General features: G+C 53.4%; 1 protein-coding gene across 4 annotated transcripts in view; it reads right to left on the bottom strand.

The window, feature by feature from the left end:
* Positions 1–26,179, bottom strand: part of znf512b (zinc finger protein 512B) — a 79,012-nt gene that overhangs the window by 5,497 nt on the left and 47,336 nt on the right. For all 4 annotated transcript variants that reach the window (XM_042304074.1, XM_042304070.1, XM_042304072.1 and 1 more), the window contains 8 exons: positions 24,484–24,656; positions 24,142–24,398; positions 23,950–24,021; positions 19,377–19,508; positions 19,095–19,222; positions 15,304–15,396; positions 813–911; positions 51–287 (listed from right to left, as the gene is read on the bottom strand). In XM_042304074.1, coding sequence (XP_042160008.1) covers positions 51–287; positions 813–911; positions 15,304–15,396; positions 19,095–19,222; positions 19,377–19,508; positions 23,950–24,021; positions 24,142–24,398; positions 24,484–24,656 — 1,191 coding nt within the window. The remainder of the gene's footprint in view (positions 1–50; positions 288–812; positions 912–15,303; positions 15,397–19,094; positions 19,223–19,376; positions 19,509–23,949; positions 24,022–24,141; positions 24,399–24,483; positions 24,657–26,179) is intronic.

Genomic DNA, 26,179 nt, shown 5'->3' on the forward strand with positions numbered 1-26,179 from the left:
CAACAGATAAATACAGTATATAAAACAAAAACACTTCTGCTCTCGCTTACCCCTCTGCTGGCGTTAGTGTTGTTGGTATCATTGATGTTGGTGGTGTTGGTGGTGTTGGGGGTGGTGGGGGTGCGGTGTTCAGTGCGGAGGTGGTAGTCTCTGCCAGCCTTGGAGCGGTAGGTCTTCCCACAGTGCTGACACAGAAACACAGGCTTGTCCTCCTCTGACAGCTCTCTGCCACAACGCTTCTGATGGTACTGGTACCCCATTAGACTGGAGAAATGGGCCGAGCAGCCCTGTGGGTGTGTGGGTGGGTGCACGTACGTGTGCGTGCAACATTGAAAATGGGAGAAATAGAAAATTCACATTAGACTGGAAATCAGGTTAGTGGAGCAGAGTATGGATGTGTTTAACAAACATGTCTAGGTTATATTCATCTAACTTCATATAGTGTCACTGACATAAACTAGCTTTCTCAAGAGAGGTGGGCAACCATTTTTGTGGTTGAATGAGAGAAGAGTGAGTTAGAAGTGGAATGAATGGATGAAGAGAGGTTAGTGAGAATGTCTGTCTCGGCTGCCATGTCTCTTCACCTCTCTCTTCTCGGCACTCTAGTGTGAGTAATTGGTAACAGAGTGTTGATGTGTGTTTGGGCAGAATGACAAGAAAGAGAGAGGGAAGGAGGGAGTGAGAGAGGAGAGAGAGAAAGAAATAGATAAAGAGGGAGAGAGTGTTAGATGGAGATGGAGGGGTGTGCAGCAGAAATAGATAAAGAGAGAGAGAGAGAGAAAGTGGGATTATAGAGAAAAAGAAGCACATACCTCGTTAGGACACTTGATTCGTCCCATCTGTTTGAGTACTCTGCGCAGCCTCTCTCTCTCCTCCTGCCTGTCCCCCGTCTGGCCCTCGCTCCCCGAGGCCTGAAGGGGGAACAAGCACAGCGTCGCACCAGAGTCGTGTCCCCTCAAACCCCCCCCCAACTAGGCCGGGAAAATGTGTTTTCCATCTCAGGCGTCAGGCGGTGCCAGGATCATTAAATGGTTTCATGGCAAGGCCGTTACTCAAGACATGTTTATGACAACTGTCAAACTAATGTTTTCACCGAAGGGTTTATCAGTGCCAAAAACATGTCTGATAAAAACAGCAGCTGACAGCACAGCCATAGAGAGGACAGGGGAGGGGACGACACATCAGGGCAGTCACAGTCAGAGAGAGGACAGGGGAGGGGACGACACATCAGGGCAGTCACAGTCAGAGAGAGGACAGGGGAGGGGACGTCACATCAGGGCAGTCACAGTCAGAGAGAGGACAGGGGAGGGGACGACACATCAGGGCAGTCACAGTCAGAGAGAGGACAGGGGAGGGGACGACACATCAGGGCAGTCACAGTCAGAGAGAGGACAGGGAGGGGACGTCACATCAGGGCAGTCACAGTCAGAGAGAGGACAGGGGAGGGGACGTCACATCAGGGCAGTCACAGTCAGAGAGAGGACAGGGGAGGGGACGACACATCAGGGTAGTCACAGTCAGAGAGAGGACAGGGGAGGGGACGACACATCAGGGCAGTCACAGTCAGCGAGAGGACAGGGGAGGGGACGACACATCAGGGCAGTCACAGCCAGAGAGAGGACAGGGAGGGGACGACACATCAGGGCAGTCACAGCCATAGAGAGGACAGGGGAGGGGACGACACATCAGGGCAGTCACAGCCAGAGAGAGGACACGGGAGGGGACGACACATCAGGGCAGTCACAGCCAAAGACAGGACAGGGGAGGGGACGACACATCAGGGCAGTCACAGCCAGAGAGGGACAGGGGAGGAAACGACACATCAGGGCAGTCACAGCCAGAGAGGATGACACATCAGGGAAGTCACAGCCAGAGACAGGACAGGGAGAGGAACACATCAGGGCAGTCACAACCAGAGAGAGGACAGGGAGGGGACGACACATCAGGGCAGTCACAGCCAGAGAGAGACAGGGAGGGGACGACACATCAGGGCAGTCACAGTCAGAGAGAGGACAGGGGAGGGGACGTCACATCAGGGCAGTCACAGTCAGAGAGAGGACAGGGGAGGGGACGACACATCAGGGCAGTCACAGTCAGAGAGAGGACAGGGAGGGACGACACATCAGGGTAGTCACAGTCAGAGAGAGGACAGGGGAGGGGACGACACATCAGGGCAGTCACAGTCAGCGAGAGGACAGGGAGGGGACCATCAGGGCAGTCACAGCCAGAGAGAGGACAGGGGAGGGGACGACACATCAGGGCAGTCACAGCCATAGAGAGGACAGGGGAGGGGACGACACATCAGGGCAGTCACAGCCAGAGAGAGGACACGGGAGGGGACGACACATCAGGGCAGTCACAGCCAAAGACAGGACAGGGAGGGGACGACACATCAGGGCAGTCACAGCCAGAGAGAGGACAGGGGAGGGAACGACACATCAGGGCAGTCACAGCCAGAGAGGATGACACATCAGGGAAGTCACAGCCAGAGACAGGACAGGGGAGAGGAAGACACATCAGGGCAGTCACAACCAGAGAGAGGACAGGGGAGGGGACGACACATCAGGGCAGTCACAGCCAGAGAGAGGAGATAGGAGGGGACGACACATCAGGGCAGTCACAGCCAGAAGAGAGGACAGGGGAGGGGACGACACATCAGGGCAGTCACAGCCAGAGAGAGGACAGGGGAGGGGACGACACATCAGGGCAGTCACAGCCAGAGAGAGGACATGGGAGGGGACGACACATCAGGGCAGTCACAGCCAGAGAGAGGACATGGGAGGGGACGACACATCTGGGCAGTCACAGCCAGAGAGAGGACATGGGAGGGGACGACACATCAGGGCAGTCACAGCCAGAGAGAGGACATGGGAGGGGACGACACATCAGGGCAGTCACAGCCAGAGAGAGGACAGGGGAGGGATGACACATCAGGGCAGTCACAGTCAGAGAGAGGACAGGGGAAGGGAAGACACATCAGGGCAGTCACAGCCATAGAGAGGACAGGGGAGGGGACGACACATCAGGGCAGTCACAGCCAGAGAGAGGACAGGGGAGGGGACGACACATCAGGGCAGTCACAGTCAGAGCGAGGACAGGGGATGGGGACGACACATCAGGGCAGTCACAGCCAGAGAGAGACATGGGAGGGGACGACACATCAGGGCAGTCACAGCCATAGAGAGGACAGGGGAGGGGACGACACATCAGGGCAGTCACAGCCATAGAGAGGACAGGGGAGGGGACGACACATCAGGGCAGTCACAGTCAGAGCGAGGACAGGGATGGACGACACATCAGGGCAGTCACAGCCAGAGAGAGGACATGGGAGGGGACGACACATCAGGGCAGTCACAGCCAGAGAGAGGACAGGGAGGGGACGACACATCAGGGCAGTCACAGTCAGAGAGAGGACAGGGGAGGGGAAGACACATCAGGGCAGTCACAGCCAGAGAGAGGACACGGGAGGGGACGACACATCAGGGCAGTCACAGCCAAAGACAGGACAGGGAGGGGACGACACATCAGGGCAGTCACAGCCAGAGAGAGGACAGGGGAGGGAACGACACATCAGGGCAGTCACAGCCAGAGAGGATGACACATCAGGGAAGTCACAGCCAGAGACAGGACAGGGGAGAGGAAGACACATCAGGGCAGTCACAACCAGAGAGAGGACAGGGGAGGGGACGACACATCAGGGCAGTCACAGCCAGAGAGAGGAGATAGGAGGGGACGACACATCAGGGCAGTCACAGCCAGAAGAGAGGACAGGGGAGGGGACGACACATCAGGGCAGTCACAGCCAGAGAGAGGACAGGGGAGGGGACGACACATCAGGGCAGTCACAGCCAGAGAGAGGACATGGGAGGGGACGACACATCAGGGCAGTCACAGCCAGAGAGAGGACATGGGAGGGGACGACACATCTGGGCAGTCACAGCCAGAGAGAGGACATGGGAGGGGACGACACATCAGGGCAGTCACAGCCATAGAGAGGACAGGGGAGGGGACGACACATCAGGGCAGTCACAGCCATAGAGAGGACAGGGGAGGGGACGACACATCAGGGCAGTCACAGTCAGAGCGAGGACAGGGGATGGGACGACACATCAGGGCAGTCACAGCCAGAGAGAGGACATGGGAGGGGACGACACATCAGGGCAGTCACAGCCAGAGAGAGGACAGGGGAGGGACGACACATCAGGGCAGTCACAGTCAGAGAGAGGACAGGGGAGGGGAAGACACATCAGGGCAGTCACAGCCATAGAGAGGACAGGGGAGGGGACGACACATCAGGGCAGTCACAGTCAGAGCGAGGACAGGGGAGGGGAAGACACATCAGGGCAGTCACAGCCATAGAGAGGACAGGGGAGGGGAAGACACATCAGGGCAGTCACAGCCATAGAGAGGACAGGGGAGGGGAAGACACATCAGGGCAGTCACAGCCATAGAGAGGACAGGGGAGGGGAAGACACATCAGGGCAGCCACAGCCATAGAGAGGACAGGGAGGGGACGACACATCAGGGCAGTCACAGCCAGAGCGAGGACAGGGGAGGGGAAGACACATCAGGGCAGTCACAGCCATAGAGAGGACAGGGGAGGGGACGACACATCAGGGCAGTCACAGCCAGAGAGAGGACACGGGAGGGGACGACACATCAGGGCAGTCACAGCCAGAGACAGGACAGGGGAGGGGACGACACATCAGGGCAGTCACAGCCAGAGAGAGGACAGGGGAGGGAACGACACATCAGGGCAGTCACAGCCAGAGAGGACGACACATCAGGGAAGTCACAGCCAGAGACAGGGGAGGGGAGGGGAAGACACATCAGGGCAGTCACAACCAGAGAGAGGACAGGGGAGGGGACGACACATCAGGGCAGTCACAGCCAGAGAGAGGACATAGGAGGGGACGACACATCAGGGCAGTCACAGCCAGAGAGAGGACAGGGGAGGGGACGACACATCAGGGCAGTCACAGCCAGAGAGAGGACAGGGGAGGGAAAGACACATCAGGGCAGTCACAGCCATAGAGAGGACATGGGAGGGGACGACACATCAGGGCAGTCACAGCCAGAGAGAGGACATGGGAGGGGACGACACATCAGGGCAGTCACAGCCAGAGAGAGGACATGGGAGGGGACGACACATCAGGGCAGTCACAGCAAGAGAGAGGACATGGGAGGGGACGACACATCAGGGCAGTCACAGCCAGAGAGAGGACAGGGGAGGGGACGACACATCAGGGCAGTCACAGTCAGAGAGAGGATAGGGGAGGGAAGACACATCAGTCACAGCCAGAGAGAGGACAGGGAGGGGACGTCACATCAGGGCAGTCACAGCCAGAGAGAGACAGGGGAGGGGACGACACATCAGGGCAGTCACAGTGAGGACAGTGGAGGGGACTACACATCAGGGCAGTCACAGCCAGAGAGAGGACAGGGGAGGGGACGACACATCAGGGCAGTCACAGTCAGAGAGAGGACAGGGGAGGGGACGACACATCAGGGCAGTCACAGTCAGAGAGAGGACAGGGGAGGGGAAGACACATCAGGGCAGTCACAGTCAGAGAGAGGACAGGGGAGGGGACGACACATCAGGGCAGTCACAGTCAGAGAGGGACAGGGAGGGGACGACACATCAGGGCAGTCACAGTTAGAGAGGACAGGGGAGGGGAAGACACATCAGGGCAGTCACAGCCAGAGACAGGACAGGGGAGGGGACGACACATCAGGGCTGTCACAGTCAGAGAGAGGACAGGGGAGGGGACGACACATCAGGGCAGTCACAGTCAGAGAGAGGACAGGGGAGGGGACGACACATCAGGGCAGTCACAGTCAGAGAGAGGACAGGGAGGGGACGACACATCAGGGCAGTCACAGTCAGAGAGAGGACAGGGGAGGGGACGACACATCAGGGCAGTCACAGCCAGAGACAGTACAGGGGAGGGGAAGACACATCAGGGCAGTCACAGCCATAGAGAGGACAGGGGAGGGGATGACACATCAGGGCAGTCACAGCCATAGAGAGGACAGGGGAGGGACGACACATCAGGGCAGTCACAACCAGAGAAAGGACAGGGGAGGGGACGACACATCAGGGCAGTCACAGCCAGAGAGGACGACACATCAGGGAAGTCACAGCCAGAGACAGGACAGGGGAGGGGAAGACACATCAGGGCAGTCACAACCAGAGAGAGGACAGGGGAGGGGACGACACATCAGGGCAGTCACAGCCAGAGAGAGGACATAGGAGGGGACGACACATCAGGGCAGTCACAGCCAGAGAGAGGACAGGGGAGGGGAAGACACATCAGGGCAGTCACAGCCATAGAGAGGACAGGGGAGGGGACTACACATCAGGGCAGTCACAGCCAGAGAGAGGACAGGGGAGGGGAAGACACATCAAGGCAGTCACAGCCAGAGAGAGGACATGGGAGGGGACACACATCAGGGCAGTCACAGCCAGAGAGAGGACATGGGAGGGGACGACACATCAGGGCAGTCGCAGCCAGAGAGAGGACATGGGAGGGGACGACACATCAGGGCAGTCACAGCCAGAGAGAGGACAGGGGAGGGGAAGACACATCAGGGCAGTCACAGCCAGAGAGAGGACAGGGGAGGGGACGACACATCAGGGCAGTCACAGTGAGGACAGGGGAGGGGCCTACACATCAGGGCAGTCACAGCCAGAGAGAGGACAGGGGAGGGGAAGACACATCAGGGCAGTCACAGCCAGAGAGAGGACATGGGAGGGGACGACACATCAGGGCAGTCACAGCCAGAGAGAGGACATGGGAGGGGACGACACATCAGGGCAGTCACAGCCAGAGAGGACGACACATCAGGGAAGTCACAGCCAGAGACAGAACAGGGGAGGGAAGACACATCAGGGCAGTCACAACCAGAGAGAGGACAGGGGAGGGGACGACACATCAGGGCAGTCACAGCCAGAGAGAGGACATAGGAGGGGACGACACATCAGGGCAGTCACAGCCAGAGAGAGGACAGGGAGGGGAAGACACATCAGGGCAGTCACAGCCAGAGAGAGGACAGGGGAGGGGACGACACATCAGGGCAGTCACAGTGAGGACAGGGGAGGGGACTACACATCAGGGCAGTCACAGCCAGAGAGAGGACAGGGGAGGGGAAGACACATCAAGGCAGTCACAGCCAGAGAGAGGACATGGGAGGGGACGACACATCAGGGCAGTCACAGCCAGAGAGAGGACATGGGAGGGGACGACACATCAGGGCAGTCGCAGCCAGAGAGAGGACATGGGAGGGGACGACACATCAGGGCAGTCACAGCCAGAGAGAGGACAGGGGAGGGGAAGACACATCAGGGCAGTCACAGCCAGAGAGAGGACAGGGGAGGGGACGACACATCAGGGCAGTCACAGTGAGGACAGGGGAGGGGCCTACACATCAGGGCAGTCACAGCCAGAGAGAGGACAGGGGAGGGGAAGACACATCAGGGCAGTCACAGCCAGAGAGAGGACATGGGAGGGGACGACACATTAGGGCAGTCACAGCCAGAGAGAGGACATGGGAGGGGACGACACATCAGGGCAGTCACAGCCAGAGAGAGGACATGGGAGGAGACGACACATCAGGGCAGTCACAGCCAGAGAGAGGACATGGGAGGGGATGACACATCAGGGCAGTCACAGCCAGAGAGAGGACAGGGGAGGGGACGACACATCAGGGCAGTCACAGCCAGAGAGAGGACAGGGGAGGGGAAGACACATCAGGGCAGTCACAGTCAGAGAGAGGACAGGGGAGGGGACGACACATCAGGGCAGTCACAGTCAGAGAGAGGACAGGGGAGGGGACTACACATCAGGGCAGTCACAGCCAGAGACAGGACAGGGGAGGGGAAGACACATCAGGGCAGTCACAGCCATAGAGAGTACAGGGGAGGGGACGACACATCAGGGCAGTCACAGCCATAGAGAGGACATGGGAGGGGACGACACATCAGGGCAGTCACAGCCAGAGAGAGGACAGGGGTGGGGACGACACATCAGGGCAGTCACAGCCAGAGACAGGACAGGGGACGACACATCAGGGCAGTCAGAGCCAGAGAGAGGACAGGACAGGGGACGACACATCAGGGCAGTCACAGCCAGAGAGAGGACGACACATCAGGGAAGTCACAGCCAGAGACAGGACAGGGGAGGGGAAGAGACATCAGGGCAGTCACAGCAAGAGAGAGGACAGGGGAGGGGACGACACATCAGGGCAGTCACAGCCAGAGAGAGAGACATGGGAGGGGACGACACATCAGGGCAGTCACAGCCAGAGAGAGGACAGGGGAGGGGACGACACATCAGGGCAGCAGCCAGAGAGAGGACAGTGGAGGGGAGGGGACGACACATCAGGGCAGTCACAGCCAGAGAGATGACAGGGGAGGGGACTACACATCAGGGCAGTCACAGCCAGAGAGAGGACAGGGGAGGGGACTACATATCAGGGCAGTCACAGCCAGAGAGAGGACAGGGGAGGGGACGACACATCAGGGCAGTCACAGCCAGAGAGAGGACAGGGGAGGGGACGACACATCAGGGCAGTCACAGCCAGAGAGAGGACAGGGGAGGGGACGACACATCAGGGCAGTCACAGCCAGAGAGAGGACAGGGGAGGGGAAGACACATCAGGGCAGTCACAGCCAGAGAGAGGACATGGGAGGGGACGACACATCAGGGCAGTCACAGCCAGAGAGAGGACATGGGAGGGGAAGACACATCTGGGCAGTCACAGCCAGAGAGAGGACATGGGAGGGGACGACACATCAGGGCAGTCACAGCCATAGAGAGGACAGGGGAGGGGACGACACATCAGGGCAGTCACAGCAAGAGAGAGGACATGGGAGGGGACGACACATCAGGGCAGTCACAGCCAGAGAGAGGACAGGGGAGGGGACGACACATCAGGGCAGTCACAGTCAGAGAGAGGATAGGGGAGGGGAAGACACATCAGGGCAGTCACAGCCAGAGAGAGGACAGGGGAGGGGACGTCACATCAGGGCAGTCACAGCCAGAGAGAGGACAGGGGAGGGGACGACACATCAGGGCAGTCACAGTGAGGACAGTGGAGGGGACTACACATCAGGGCAGTCACAGCCAGAGAGAGACAGGGGAGGGGACGACACATCAGGGCAGTCACAGTCAGAGAGAGGACAGGGAGGGGACACACATCAGGGCAGTCACAGTCAGAGAGAGGACAGGGGAGGGGAAGACACATCAGGGCAGTCACAGTCAGAGAGAGGACAGGGAGGGGACGACACATCAGGGCAGTCACAGTCAGAGAGGGGACAGGGGAGGGAGACACATCAGGGCAGTCACAGTTAGAGAGAGGACAGGGAGGGGAAGACACATCAGGGCAGTCACAGCCAGAGACAGGACAGGGGAGGGGACGACACATCAGGGCTGTCACAGTCAGAGAGAGGACAGGGGAGGGGACGACACATCAGGGCAGTCACAGTCAGAGAGAGGACAGGGGAGGGGACGACACATCAGGGCAGTCACAGTCAGAGAGAGGACAGGGGAGGGACGACACATCAGGGCAGTCACAGTCAGAGAGAGGACAGGGAGGGGACGACACATCAGGGCAGTCACAGCCAGAGACAGTACAGGGGAGGGGAAGACACATCAGGGCAGTCACAGCCATAGAGAGGACAGGGGAGGGGATGACACATCAGGGCAGTCACAGCCATAGAGAGGACAGGGGAGGGGACGACACATCAGGGCAGTCACAACCAGAGAAAGGACAGGGGAGGGGACGACACATCAGGGCAGTCACAGCCAGAGAGGACGACACATCAGGGAAGTCACAGCCAGAGACAGGACAGGGGAGGGGAAGACACATCAGGGCAGTCACAACCAGAGAGAGGACAGGGGAGGGGACGACACATCAGGGCAGTCACAGCCAGAGAGAGGACATAGGAGGGGACGACACATCAGGGCAGTCACAGCCAGAGAGAGGACAGGGAGGGGAAGACACATCAGGGCAGTCACAGCCATAGAGAGGACAGGGGAGGGGACTACACATCAGGGCAGTCACAGCCAGAGAGAGGACAGGGGAGGGGAAGACACATCAAGGCAGTCACAGCCAGAGAGAGGACATGGGAGGGGACGACACATCAGGGCAGTCACAGCCAGAGAGAGGACATGGGAGGGGACGACACATCAGGGCAGTCGCAGCCAGAGAGAGGACATGGGAGGGGACGACACATCAGGGCAGTCACAGCCAGAGAGAGGACAGGGGAGGGGAAGACACATCAGGGCAGTCACAGCCAGAGAGAGGACAGGGGAGGGGACGACACATCAGGGCAGTCACAGTGAGGACAGGGGAGGGGCCTACACATCAGGGCAGTCACAGCCAGAGAGAGGACAGGGGAGGGGAAGACACATCAGGGCAGTCACAGCCAGAGAGAGGACATGGGAGGGGACGACACATCAGGGCAGTCACAGCCAGAGAGAGGACATGGGAGGGGACGACACATCAGGGCAGTCACAGCCAGAGAGGACGACACATCAGGGAAGTCACAGCCAGAGACAGAACAGGGGAGGGGAAGACACATCAGGGCAGTCACAACCAGAGAGAGGACAGGGGAGGGGACGACACATCAGGGCAGTCACAGCCAGAGAGAGGACATAGGAGGGGACGACACATCAGGGCAGTCACAGCCAGAGAGAGGACAGGGGAGGGGAAGACACATCAGGGCAGTCACAGCCAGAGAGAGGACAGGGGAGGGGACGACACATCAGGGCAGTCACAGTGAGGACAGGGGAGGGGACTACACATCAGGGCAGTCACGCCAGAGAGAGGACAGGGGAGGGGAAGACACATCAAGGCAGTCACAGCCAGAGAGAGGACATGGGAGGGGACGACACATCAGGGCAGTCACAGCCAGAGAGAGGACATGGGAGGGGACGACACATCAGGGCAGTCGCAGCCAGAGAGAGGACATGGGAGGGGACGACACATCAGGGCAGTCACAGCCAGAGAGAGGACAGGGGAGGGGAAGACACATCAGGGCAGTCACAGCCAGAGAGAGGACAGGGGAGGGGACGACACATCAGGGCAGTCACAGTGAGGACAGGGGAGGGGCCTACACATCAGGGCAGTCACAGCCAGAGAGAGGACAGGGGAGGGGAAGACACATCAGGGCAGTCACAGCCAGAGAGAGGACATGGGAGGGGACGACACATTAGGGCAGTCACAGCCAGAGAGAGGACATGGGAGGGGACGACACATCAGGGCAGTCACAGCCAGAGAGAGGACATGGGAGGAGACGACACATCAGGGCAGTCACAGCCAGAGAGAGGACATGGGAGGGGATGACACATCAGGGCAGTCACAGCCAGAGAGAGGACAGGGGAGGGGACGACACATCAGGGCAGTCACAGCCAGAGAGAGGACAGGGGAGGGGAAGACACATCAGGGCAGTCACAGTCAGAGAGAGGACAGGGGAGGGGACGACACATCAGGGCAGTCACAGTCAGAGAGAGGACAGGGGAGGGGACTACACATCAGGGCAGTCACAGCCAGAGACAGGACAGGGGAGGGGAAGACACATCAGGGCAGTCACAGCCATAGAGAGTACAGGGAGGGGACGACACATCAGGGCAGTCACAGCCATAGAGAGGACATGGGAGGGGACGACACATCAGGGCAGTCACAGCCAGAGAGAGGACAGGGGTGGGGACGACACATCAGGGCAGTCACAGCCAGAGACAGGACAGGGGACGACACATCAGGGCAGTCAGAGCCAGAGAGAGGACAGGACAGGGGACGACACATCAGGGCAGTCACAGCCAGAGAGAGGACGACACATCAGGGAAGTCACAGCCAGAGACAGGACAGGGGAGGGGAAGAGACATCAGGGCAGTCACAGCAAGAGAGAGGACAGGGGAGGGGACGACACATCAGGGCAGTCACAGCCAGAGAGAGGACATGGGAGGGGACGACACATCAGGGCAGTCACAGCCAGAGAGAGGACAGGGGAGGGACGACACATCAGGGCAGTCACAGCCAGAGAGAGGACAGTGGAGGGGAGGGGACGACACATCAGGGCAGTCACAGCCAGAGAGATGACAGGGGAGGGGACTACACATCAGGGCAGTCACAGCCAGAGAGAGGACAGGGGAGGGGACTACATATCAGGGCAGTCACAGCCAGAGAGAGGACAGGGGAGGGGACGACACATCAGGGCAGTCACAGCCAGAGAGAGGACAGGGGAGGGGACGACACATCAGGGCAGTCACAGCCAGAGAGAGGACAGGGGAGGGGACGACACATCAGGGCAGTCACAGCCAGAGAGAGGACAGGGGAGGGGAAGACACATCAGGGCAGTCACAGCCAGAGAGAGACAGGGGAGGGACGACACATCAGGGCAGTCACAGCCAGAGAGAGGACAGGGGAGGGGACTACATATCAGGGCAGTCACAGCCAGAGAGAGGACAGGGGAGGGGACGACACATCAGGGCAGTCACAGCCAGAGAGAGGACAGGGGAGGGGACGACACATCAGGGCAGTGAATATGTTGAGAGAACAACTCTCTGGATTAAAAATGCAACTGTGGATACACTCTCAGGTGCATCTCAATAGTCTACATTGACTTTCTGTCCTTGTCTCTTTTCCATCATCTGTATTCCTGGTGGGCATCCTCCATTTTCATTTCACTTATGTTTTTAGATTGGTACACTAGGGATGTGTCTCAATAATCTCAAATGGCTTTCCCTCCTTCATCTGTACACTCTTAGAAAAAATGTTTCCAAAAGGGTTCTTCAGCTGTCCCCTTGTGTTCTACCTGGAACCCAAAAAGAGTTCTTCAAAGGGTTTCCCTATGGGGACAGCCGAAGAACCCTTTTGTAAACATTTTTTCTAAGAGTGTACAGATGAAGGAGGGAAAGCCATTTGAGATTATTGAGACACATCCCTAGTCTGAGAGGGAAAAGAGGGGGATAAGACTGCAACTCAGAGAAATACATGTTATTCCCACACTAAAACAAAGTGAATCATGTCAGTCAGACCCTGAGGCTGGAGAACACACTCCCACCAGTCTTAGATCCACCAGGGGACACACAGAAACCCCCAGCATTTATTTGTAAAACCTTTATCAGACATGAGCGAGAGTGAGGGGGGAGAAAGAGTGAAAGAGAAATATATATTGAAAAAGACAGAAAGAAAGAGAGAGAGAGAGAGAGCATAGAGAGAGAGAGCATGAGAGAGAGAGAGCACTAGAGAGAGAGCACTAGAGAGAGAGAGCACTAGAGAGAGAGTGCACTAGAGAGAGAGCACTAAAGAGAGAGAGCACTAGAGAGAGACCACTAGAGAGAGAGAGAGAGCACTAGAGAGAGAGAGCACTAGAGAGAGAGAGAGAGCACTAGAGAGAGAGAGCACTAGAGAGAGAGATCACTAGAGAGAGAGAGAGAGAGGGAGCACTAGAGAGAGAGCACTAGAGAGAGAGAGCACTAGAGAGAGAGAGGGAGCACTAGAGAGAGAGCACTAGAGAGAGAGAGCACTAGAGAGAGAGAGAGAGAGGGAGCACTAGAGAGAGAGAGCACTAGAGAGAGAGAGCACTAGAGAGAGAGAGCACTAGAGAGAGGGAGCATTAGAGAGAGAGAGAGCACTAGAGAGAGAGGGAGCACTAGAGAGAGAGAGAGAGAGAGAGAGAGCACTAGAGAGAGGGAGCACTAGAGAGAGAGCACTAGAGAGAGAGAGAGGGAGCACTAGAGAGAGAGAGCACTAGAGAGAGAGCGGGAGCACTAGAGAGAGAGAGCACTAGAGAGAGAGAGAGAGAGAGGGAGCACTAGAGAGAGAGCACTAGAGAGAGAGGGAGCACTAGAGAGAGAGAGAGCACTAGAGAGAGAGAGAGCACTAGAGAGAGAGAGCACTAGAGAGAGAGGGAGCACTAGAGAGAGAGAGCACTAGAGAGAGAGGGAGCACCTTGAGAGAGAGAGAGCACTAGAGAGAGAGAGCACTAGAGAGAGAGAGCACTAGAGAGAGAGAGCACTAGAGAGAGAGGGAGCACTAGAGAGAGAGAGAGCACTAGAGAGAGAGGGAGCACTAGAGAGAGAGGGAGCACTAGAGAGAGAGAGAGCACTAGAGAGAGAGAGAGCACTAGAGAGAGGGAGCACTAGAGAGAGAGAGAGCACTAGAGAGAGAGAGCACTAGAGAGAGAGAGCACTAGAGAGAGAGAGAGCACTAGAGAGAGAGAGAGCACTAGAGAGAGAGAGCACTAGAGAGAGAGAGAGGGGAGAAAGGGTTCCAAAAGAGTTCTTCAGCTGTCACCATAGGATAACCCTTTTTGGTTGCAGTTAGAACTCGTTTGGGTTCCATCTAGAACCTTATGTGAAAAGGGTTCTACATGGAACCAAAAAGGGTTCTTCTAAAGGTTCTCCTATGGAGAGAGCTGAAGAACCCTTGTTGGTTCTAGCACCTTTGTTTCTAAAACAGTAGAAAATACGAGTTAGCTGGTGTATCACAGTACAACAACAAGGTCACTGTCATCCTGCTGGCTTTTCCCACACTGCACTGTGGCTCAGCCATGTGACCAGAGGACACACACTGGGTACAGATTAGCAATGATGCCACTTCTGCAGGTAATGCAGAACAACACAAACACTCACACACTCACACACAGACACACACACACACACACACACACACACACACACACACACACACACACACAATGGAAGTTTGAATCACTGCTTTAAAACACAAACTGTACTCTCTCCTAATAATGATATGGAGAGCTGCCAATATGACCATGGGACAAAAGGCAGGGACTGAACACAAATGAGGGCATCATTTAAACAGATCAGCTATGATAGCAAGGCTGACTGGAATACACACACACACACAGGTTTGCTCATTTATATTTGATGATGCTTTCTGAGATAGTAGTTTTGAATTATTCAACAAACTTAATTGGAGCAGCATTCCACTAATGCAGGAGTGAGGGCCATGTTGATATCTTGATGAACCTCTCTACTGAGGGACTTAACACAGCACCAGAATGTAATGTGCATATGCTTTCAGGACGGCCATATCAATCAGAACTTCAGCCAAAAAGCATAACAATAGAAATCAATTATGACATTTCACCCCCAATCCCAAACCAATGCCTCACGTCTGAAGGGAACCCAGAACAGAGTTCCCTCCGCTGTCATGTTGCTGATGCAACCCACAGGGTTACTTTTCAAATGGATCCTTTCTGACCTGCGGATCAATAGATCAATCAACTTCGGGAAAGAAAGTGTGTGTGTGTGTGTGCGTGCCTGTGTGTACCTTGCTGCTGTGCTCAGCCATTGTATGGTAGTTGAGTCCGGCCTTGGACCTGAACTGTTTGTGGCACTCCTGGCACTTCAGGGCATCCTGGAGCTGCAGGGTTAAAGGACAAAGGTCACACAGTCATTCCTATTCATCAGAGCCTCTTGGATCCAATGACAGTAAAGAACCTATGAAAAGAGAGTGCATTTCTGCTCACTGTTCCCCCAACGTGAGCTTAACATGAGCTAGTGATACAGAACCATTTCACCCAGAATGGTATTTGTCAGGTAATCATCAAATCAAATCAAATCAAATTTTATTTGTCACATACACATGGTTAGCAGATGTTAATGCGAGTGTAGCGAAATGCTTGTGCTTCTAGTTCCGACAATGCAGTAATAACCAACAAGTAATCTAACTAACAATTCCAAAAAACTACTGTCTTATACACAGTGTAAGGGGATAAAGAATATGTACATAAGGATATATGAATGAGTGATGGTACAGAGCAGCATAGGCAAGATACAGTAGATGATATCGAGTACAGTATATACATATGAGATGAGTATGTAAACCAAGTGGCATAGTTAAAGTGGCTAGTGATACATGTATTACATAAGGATGCAGTTGATGATATAGAGTACAGTATATACGTATGCATATGAGATGAATAATGTAGGGTAAGTAACATTATATAAGGTAGCATTGTTTAAAGTGGCTAGTGATATATTTACATAATTTCCCATCAATTCCCATTATTAAAGTGGCTGGAGTAGAGTCAGTGTCATTGACAGTGTGTTGGCAGTAGCCACTCAATGTTAGTGGTGGCTGTTTAACAGTCTGATGGCCTTGAGATAGCAGCTGTTTTTCAGTCTCTCGGTCCCAGCTTTGATGCACCTGTACTGACCTCGCCTTCTGGATGACAGCGGGGTGAACAGGCAGTGGCTCGGGTGGTTGATGTCCTTGATGATCTTTATGGCCTTCCTGTAGCATCGGGTGGTGTAGGTGTCCTGGAGGGCAGGTAGTTTGCCCCCGGTGATGCGTTGTGCAGACCTCACTACCCTCTGGAGAGCCTTACGGTTGAGGGCGGTGCAGTTGCCATACCAGGCGGTGATACAGCCCGCCAGGATGCTCTCGATTGTGCATCTGTAGAAGTTTGTGAGTGCTTTTGGTGACAAGCCGAATTTCTTCAGCCTCCTGAGGTTGGAGTGGCGCTGCTGCGCCTTCTTCACGATGCTGTCTGTGTGGGTGGACCAATTCAGTTTGTCTGTGATGTGTATGCCGAGGAACTTAAAACTTGCTACCCTCTCCACTACTGTTCCATCGATGTGGATGGGGGGGTGTTCCCTCTGCTGTTTCCTGAAGTCCACAATCATCTCCTTAGTTTTGTTGACGTTGAGTGTGAGGTTATTTTCCTGACACCACACTCCGAGGGCCCTCACCTCCTCCCTGTAGGCCGTCTCGTCGTTGTTGGTAATCAAGCCTACCACTGTTGTGTCGTCCGCAAACTTGATGATTGAGTTGGAGGCGAGCGTGGCCACGCAGTCGTGGGTGAACAGGGAGTACAGGAGAGGGCTCAGAACGCACCCTTGTGGGGCCCCAGTGTTGAGGATCAGTGGGGAGGAGATGTTGTTGCCTACCCTCACCACCTGGGGGCGGCCCGTCAGGAAGTCCAGTACCCAGTTCCACAGGGCGGGGTCGAGACCCAGGGTCTCGAGCTTGATGACAAGCTTGGAGGGTACTATGGTGTTGAATGCCGAGCTGTAGTCGATGAACAGCATTCTCACATAGGTATTCCTCTTGTCCAGATGGGTTAGGGCAGTGTGCAGTGTGGTTGAGATTGAATCGTCTGTGGACCTATTTGGGCGGTAAGCAAATTGGAGTGGGTCTAGGGTGTCAGGTAGGGTGGAGGTGATGTGGTCCTTGACTAGTCTCTCAAAGCACTTCATAATGACGGAAGTGAGTGCTACGGGGCGGTAGTCGTTTAGCTCAGTTACCTTAGCTTTCTTGGGAACAGGAACAATGGTGGCCCTCTTGAAGCATGTGGGAACAGCAGACTGGTATAGGGATTGATTGAATATGTCCGTAAACACACCGGCCAGCTGACCAATAAGTGGAAAGTAGCCGTTTTCATGAAGACACACGTATGGATGAATCTGGAAGAGGAGGACTTTTTACAGTGACTGACCCCTGTGCTGATGTGGGGATTCCACCCCTCCTTAACGGCATTGCAGTCACTTTTACAGTCTCACAGCCCACCAGGCCAGGCTTCATAAAGAACAGGCTCTCAAAAGTACCTACTACTGACCCAGCTTACTGCCACACAGCAATCTCAGTGTGTGTCTGAATAGTCCAGGCTACCTCTCCTTGTGTCCTTTCCTGATTGCTTTGAGCTAGCCTGGGTTTTCAGATTGGTACAGTTAAACGAGTGGAGGCTACTTCAGAGTATTGAGACTCAGCCACAGTCATTCCTCCAGCCCTTCAATCATTACTTTGCAATCGAATGGCTCCCCAGACCTTTCCCGAGGGGTCCTCAGAGGGAGGCAGGCGTCTAACAGTGTTACAATATTAGTCAGAACTCGATGAAGTGGTTAAAACTGCATCACAGAAAGCAGTACAATAATTCAAATACCAATATAATAAACTATAATACACTCCGCGGACACTTTATTAGGTACAACCATCTCGTACCGGTCGGACCCCGAACAGCTGAAATCTTCAGCGTATGGAAACGTTGCTCAATTGGTATCAAGGAGCCTAACGTGTGCCATGAAAGGCTGCCAGGCAGGATGGGCCATGGACTCATGCTGCTTAAGCCAAAACCGAACTCTGCCATCAGCATGATGCAACAGGAAGTAGGATTCGCCAGACCAGACAATGTTGTTCCACCCCTCAGTTGTCCAGTGTTGGTGATCACATGCCCACTGGAGCTGCTTCTTGTTTTTAGCTGATAGGAGCAGAACCCGGTGTGGTCGTCTGCTGCAATAGTCCATGCGTGACAAGGACAGACGAGTTGTACTTTCCGAGATGTCGTTTTGCACACCACTGTTGAACTGCACTGCTACAGTATTTTCCTGTTTGTGGCCTGCCTGTTAGCTTGCACGATTCTCATCAACAAACCACGTGACTCACTGTCTGTAGGAGCTAACCATTTTCATGAACAGGGTGGTGTACCTAATAAACTGTCCACTGAGTGTATATTGTTCTTGTACACAGCATTCTATACTGTACAGTAATATTTAGATGTTGGTATAAATATGTATGGCAACTGACGCTGATCAGAATGTGTTCAGAACAATTGTTTGAGTGAGTTAGAATCAAGAACAGATGTGGAACAGTACCCAAGTATAATATTATACAGAACATGGGAAATATGGAATGGGATTTAGGGCAAGTGTCAAATGATATACTGTGGTTTCAGAGTTTCAACAGAGCGTGTGAAACACAATCCTTAATTTAGAGGAATGAAAGCCAGATGTGACGAGAATGGTGATGACGGATCATAAATATATGGTTCGCCCCCAAAATCTAAATATGTTATGTCAAATGTATTCAGAAGTCGAACTGTCAGAATATGGCTGTTGTGAGGATCTGTTGTGAGGATCTGTTGTGAGGATCTGTTGTGAGGATCTGTTGTGAGGATCCTGCTACAAGCAGTAAGAGAAATCTGCAGGCTACAGTCTCAAATGAAAGGGAATGATGGGAACTATTTCATTTGAGTTGTGAAAACATCTGTTTGGATTGATATGGTTCTCCTGTACAATCACCCTAGGCCTCTGTTCTGATTGACAGCTGTGTGGTCCACTCACCTTTTGGCAGATCTCCATGTGTTTCTTAAGGCCGGAGACGGTCTTTCTGGTGACGATGGAGCAGGTAGGACAGAGCACCTCCCCTCGCTCTGAGATGGCATGCTGCCACTGGGCCTCTGCTGGAGTACCTGGAGGATACATCAACCAATCAACCAATCAATACTTTATATTGTCAAAAACACGGCGAGGTAAACATGTGTACGAGGAAGTAAATTGGGAGATGGTTTTTGTCTTGTCAATAAACCAAAATACACAAGTCGTCCAGAACAGCCATTTCAGTACCAGAGGTGAGGGGTGGTGGGTCTCTTCTGGAGGCTGGGCCAGGGTTCTTCCTCTGGGGCTCCTCGCTGAACAGACCTCCCTCTGATCTCTTCACACGACCAGCCTTTAGCTTCTCCTCGACCTTGTTCATACCTGAAACATACAGTGTGTGACTGTGGACGCGACGTGCGTATACACGTGTGTATGGTCCAGGTTCAGTAACGGGGGAAACAGATCCAGTGACATTTACAGTCAGAGTCTAGAACAGACTCAGTTATGCAGAGCAGTACGACACCAGGACAATTACAGAGGCATACCTTTTATTTAGCAGCTTCATTTCACAGGAGGAACAAGACTGAGGATGTAAGATAAGAGAGAGGGAGGGAAAGAGAGAGTCAGGGAGGGAAAGAGAGAGTCAGGGAGGGAAAGAGAGAGTCAGGGAGGGAAAGAGAGAGTCAGGGAGGGAAAGAGAGAGTCAGGGAGGGAAAGAGAGAGTCAGGGAGGGAAAGAGAGAGTCAGGGAGGGAAAGAGAGAGTCAGGGAGGGAAAGAGAGAGTCAGGGAGAGAAAGAGAGAGTCAGGGAGGGAAAGAGAGAGTCAGGGAGGGAAAGAGAGAGTCAGGGAGGGAAAGAGAGAGTCAGGGAGGGAAAGAGAGAGTCAGGGAGGGAAAGAGAGAGTCAGGGAGGGAAAGAGAGAGTCAGGGAGGGAAAGAGAGAGTGAAGATAATGCTGACTAAGAGGAATGCATAGAGAGAACAATAAAAAGAAACAGAAAGAGTGGTAGAGAGAGAGGAGGCAGGGAGATGGTATGGCGCCGACAGAGATGGTCACCTCGTTTCGAGTTTTAGGAAACTGTGCAATATTTTACATTTGTTTATGTATTATATCTTACATTGTTACCCCATGAAATCTTAAGTCTTATTACATACAGCCAGGAGGAACTATCGGATATAAGAGCAACGTCAACTTACCAACATTACAACCAGGAATAAGACTTTCCCGAAGCGGATCCTCTGTTCGGACCAGCACACAGGACAATGATGCTAATTCCAGTATGCGATCCAAAACAACGGCACTGCAGAAGGGGCAGACGAAGCAGCCACCTGGCCAGACTCCGTAGACGTGCACATCGCCCACCACTCCCGAGTATACTACTAGCCAATGTCCAGTCTCTGGACAACAAGGTAGACGAAATTCGAGCAAGGGATGCCTTCCAGAGAGACATCAGAGATTGAAACATTCTCTGTTTCACAGAAACATGGCTCTCTCGGGATATGTTGTCGGAATCGGTTCAGCCATCGGGCTTCTCCATGCATCGCGCAGACAGAGATAAAAAGGAAGGGTGGGGGTGTATGCTTTATGATTAACGACTCATGGTGTAATCATAACAACATACAGGAACTCAAGTCCTTCTGCTCACCAGATCTATAATTCCTTACAATCAAGTGCCGGCCATTTTACCTACCAAGAGAATTCTCATCAGTTATGTCACAGCTGTGTACATTCCCCCTCAAGCAGACACCAAGATGGCCATCAAGGGACTTCACTGGACTATATGCAAACTGAAAACCATACATCCTAAGGCTGCATTTATTGTAGCTGAGGATTTTAACAAAGCAAATTTGAGAATAGGTCTACCTAAATTCTCCCAGCATATTGATTTTGCTACGCGCATGCACAACACCCTCGACCACTGCTACTCTAACTCCCGCGATGCATACAAAGCCCTCCTCCGCCCTCTCTTCGGCAAATCCGACCACGACGCCATCTTGCTCCTTCTGTCTTATAGGCAAAATCGGACACCGACGTCACGCTTCCAGACAAACTAAACACCTTCTTTGCCCGCTTTGAGGATAATACAGTGCCACCTTCACGGCCCGCTAACAAGGACTGCACCCCTCCCCCTTATCCGTGGCTGACGTGAGTAAAATATTTTAAAGTGTTAACCCTCGCAAGGCTGCTGGCCCAGACGGCATCCCTAGCCGCAGCCTGAGAGCATGCACAGATCAGCTGGCAGGTGTGTTTAAGGACATATTAAATCACTCCCTATCCCATTCTGTTTTCCCCACATGCTTCAAGATGGCTACCATTGTTCCTGTACCCAAGTAGGCAAAGATAACTGAACTAAATGACTACCGCCCCATAGCACTCACTTCTGTCATCATGAAGTGCTTTGAGAGACTAGTCAAGGATCATATCACCTCCACCTTACCGGCCACCCTAGACCCACTTCAGTTTGCATATCACCCCAGCAGGTCCACAGACGACGCAATCACCATCACACTGCACACTGCCCTATCCCATCTGGACAAAAGGAATACCTATGTAAGAATGCTGTTCATTGACGACAACTCAGCATTCAACACCATAGTACCCTCCAAATTCAACATCAAGCTGGAGGCCTTGGCTCAATCCTGCTCTGTGCAATGGGGTCCTGGACTTTCTGACCGGCCACCCCAGGTGGTGAAGCCCCCTCCTGTACTCCCTGTTCACTTTAACATCTGCTAACCTTGTGTATGTGACAAATACAATTTGATTTGATAAAGAGAGAGTGGTAGAGAGAGAGAAGGCAGGGAGATGAGAACAACAGAGAAAGAGAGAGAGGTAGAGAGAGAGGAGGCAGAGAGATGAGAACAATAGAGAAAGAGAGAGAGAGTGGTAGAGAGAGAGGAGGCAGGGAGATGAAAACAATAGAGAAAGAGAGAGAGAGTGGTAGAGAGAGAGGAGGCAGGGAGATGACAACAATAGAGAAAGAGAGAGAGAGTGGTAGAGAGAGAGGAGGCAGGGAGATGAGAACAATAGAGAAAGAGAGAGAGAGTGGTAGAGAGAGAGGAGGCAGAGAGATGAGAACAATAGAGAAAGAGAGAGAGAGTGGTAGAGAGAGAGGAGGCAGGGAGATGAGAACAATAGAGAAAGAGAGAGAGTGGTAGAGAGAGAGGAGGCAGGGAGATGAAAACAATAGAGAAAGAGAGAGAGAGTGGTAGAGAGAGAGGAGGCAGGGAGATGAAAACAATAGAGAAAGAGAGAGAGAGGCAGGTAGAGAGAGAGAGAGGCAGGGAGATGAGAACAATAGAGAAAGAGAGAGAGAGATGGTAGAGAGAGAGGAGGCAGGGAGATGACAACAATAGAGAAAGAGAGAGAGAGTGGTAGAGAGAGAGGAGGCAGGGAGATGACAACAATAGAGAAAGAGAGAGAGAGTGGTAGAGAGAGAGGGCAGGCAGGGAGATGACAACAACAGAGAAAGAGAGAGAGATGACAACAACAGAGAAAGAGAGAGAGAGTGGTAGAGAGAGAGGAGGCAGAGAGATGAGAACAATAGAGAAAGAGAGAGAGAGTGGTAGAGAGAGAGGAGGCAGGGAGATGAGAACAATAGAGAAAGAGAGAGAGAGTGGTAGAGAGAGAGGAGGCAGGGAGATGAGAACAATAGAGAAAGAGAGAGAGAGTGGTAGAGAGAGAGGAGGCAGGGAGATGAGAACAATAGAGAAAGAGAGAGAGTGGTAGAGAGAGAGGAGGCAGGGAGATGACAACAATAGAGAAAGAGAGAGAGAGTGGTAGAGAGAGAGGAGGCAGGGAGATGAGAACAATAGAGAAAGAGAGAGAGAGTGGTAGAGAGAGAGGAGGCAGGGAGATGAGAACAATAGAGAAAGAGAGAGAGAGTGGTAGAGAGAGAGGAGGCAGGGAGATGACAACAATAGAGAAAGAGAGAGAGAGTGGTAGAGAGAGAGGAGGCAGGAGAGATGAGAACAATAGAGAAAGAGAGAGAGAGTGGTAGAGAGAGAGGAGGCAGGGAGATGAGAACAATAGAGAAAGAGAGAGAGGCAGGTAGAGAGAGAGGAGGCAGGGAGATGACAACAATAGAGAAAGAGAGAGAGAGTGGTAGAGAGAGAGGAGGCAGGAGATGAGAACAACAGAGAAAGAGAGAGAGGTAGAGAGAGAGGAGGCAGGAGATGAGAACAATAGAGAAAGAGAGAGAGAGTGGTAGAGAGAGAGAGGCAGGGAGATGAGAACAATAGAGAAAGAGAGAGAGAGGTAGAGAGAGAGGAGGCAGGGAGATGAGAACAATAGAGAAAGCGAGAGAGAGTGGTAGAGAGAGAGGAGGCAGGGAGATGACAACAACAGAGAAAGAGAGAGAGAGCGGTAGAGAGAGAGGAGGCAGGGAGATGACAACAACAGAGAAAGAGAGAGAGAGGTAGAGAGAGAGGAGGCAGAGAGATGACAACAACAGAGAAAGAGAGAGAGAGTGGTAGAGAGAGAGGAGGCAGGGAGATGACAACAACAGAGAAAGAGAGAGAGAGGTAGAGAGAGAGGAGGCAGGGAGATGACAACAACAGAGAAAGAGAGAGAGAGTGGTAGAGAGAGAGGAGGCAGGGAGATGAGAACAACAGAGAAAGAGAGTACGAGACTGGCTCACTGAGTGAGGATATGAAACACCTCTACAGCCCTCATATTAACAGAGAGAGAGGACACTATCACCCTACCACTAATACACACTGTGGAGGTTCAGACTCTAATGCCTAGTCAATGACCCAGTAGACCATACTTCTATTTCCAGCATAAGTGAGATAAGCAGTGAGATGAGAAATGTAGAAGGGTCTACCTTTCAGTCCGAACGTCCCAGAGATGGAGGGCTGTTCTCCAGTGAACTTTTTAGGAGTTTTCTGCTTCCGTCCTGGCTCATGAGGAGAACAGAGAGCAAGAAACGGTCAAACACACTGGGTCCCCATGTCCCCTGGACTGCACCCTCACAATGCAACAAAATATCCTACTAGTCATAATATTTGAATCTTACTGTGCCTTGTCCTCTCAGGGTCTTCATCTGGATACGGTGGGAGGAGGCTTCCCCCCTCACCATCGCTCTCGCTGCCATCCGGAGTGTTGGGGGAGGTGTCAGAAGAGGAGGCCTGATGTTGAGGGGGCTGGGGGTGTGTGTGCTGTTTCCTCTCCCCCCTCTGGGGGGAACACTCCCCATTCTGGGAGGGACTAGACACATCCTGGGTCTTCTTCACTTTGAAGAACACCGGCGATGGGGTAGTAATCTCCATAGGCCTGGACAGAGCAGACACAAGGGTACAATCTAAACCTAGGCTGACAGGGTTAGTTAACGGTGGTGAAGATCCCCGACCCAGGTTACCTTTTCTTGGCGGCCCCCTTCACGGGGATCTTCTGTAGTTTGGGCTCGGCCGTGGTCTCCACGGTAACTCTCTCTGGATGGTTCCACAGCTTGTGCTTCTGGAGCCGGACCTTAGTGGCGAACACCGCCTCACAGTCCGGACAGCCATGACTCAACTTCTCCGCTAGGGTTGCCTGGGGGACAGAGAAAAAAGGGAGGCGGTAAAAGAGAGAAAGAGAAGAAACAGAAGGATATTGATTCGTCTAAAGTTGACAAATCTAATTCAACAGGTGTACAGATTGACAATAAATATGTAGACCCCCTCGAAGCACTGAGAGTGGTCAACAGAGGGAAAAGCCAGGGGTGAGACGGAGCAGGTGAGGAGGGGCGATGTGGGAGAGGAGAGTAATGTTGTCACGATACCAGGTTCAGTATCACGATACTAGATACAATCACGATACCACAGCAAAAACAGAAGGCATATTAGCCAAAGTCCCAGAATGGCCCTTGATGTAGACAGATAAACTCAGCTACTGTTCTGTTCAGTCGTTGGGAATCTTTACAACATTTTTCAGAGATAGCCATGTATGCATTAATGAATCAACTATACTATTCTTAACAATCTAACAGTATTGTTAAGAACAATAATTGTCAATCTAACAGTAATTAACAGTTTCAACATTTCTACATGCTGGGTCGCATTATTCAGGTGTGTTAACTTCTGTGCCGCGTGAGTGAGGAGATAACAGGATGCAGCCCAGACTCCCAGTGCAGGCTAAGTGGAGCAGGAGTGGGGACTGGGAAGCTAATGTAGCTCAGACTCCCAGTGCAGGCTAAGTGGAGCAGGAGTGGGGACTGGGAAGCTAATGTAGCCCAGACTCCCAGTGAAGGCTAAGTGGAGCAGGAGTGAGGAGATAAGAGGATGTAGCCCAGACTCCCAGTGCAGGCTAAGTGGAGCAGGAGTGAGGAGATAACAGGATGTAGCCCAGACTCCCAGTGCAGGCAAAGTGGAGCAGGAGTGAGGAGATAACATGATGCGGCCCAGACTCCCAGTGCAGGCAAAGTGGAGCAGGAGTGGGGACTGGGAAGCTAATGTAGCTCAGACTCCCGGTGCAGGCTAAGTGGAGCAGGAGTGGGGACTGGGAAGCTAATATAGCTCAGACTCCCGGTGCAGGCTAAGTGGAGCAGGAATGAGGAGATAACATGATGTAGCTCAGACTCCCGGTGCAGGCTAAGTGGAGCAGGAGTGAGGAGATAACATGATGAAGCCCAGACTCCCAGTGCAGGCTAAGTGGAGCAGGAGTGAGGAGATAACATGATGCAGCCCAGACTCCCAGTGCAGGCTAAGTGGAGCAGGAGTAAGGAGATAACATGATGCAGCCCAGACTCCCAGTGAAGGCTAAGTGGAGCAGGAGTGAGGAGATAAGAGGATGTAGCCCAGACTCCCAGTGCAGGCTAAGTGGAGCAGGAGTGAGGAGATAACATGATGCAGCCCAGACTCCCAGTGCAGGCTAAGTGGAGCAGGAATGAGGAGATAACATGATGCAGTCCAGACTCCCAGTGCAGGCTAAGTGGAGCAGGAGAAGGGACTGGGAAGCTAATGTAGCTCAGACTCTCGGTGCAGGCTAAGTGGAGCAGGAGAGAGGAGATAACATGACGTAGCTCAGACTCCCAGTGCAGGCTAAGTGGAGCAGGAGTGGGGACTGGGAAGCTAATG

This window comes from Oncorhynchus tshawytscha, linkage group LG22 (assembly GCF_018296145.1).
Source record: "Oncorhynchus tshawytscha isolate Ot180627B linkage group LG22, Otsh_v2.0, whole genome shotgun sequence".
NCBI lineage: Eukaryota > Metazoa > Chordata > Actinopteri > Salmoniformes > Salmonidae > Oncorhynchus > Oncorhynchus tshawytscha.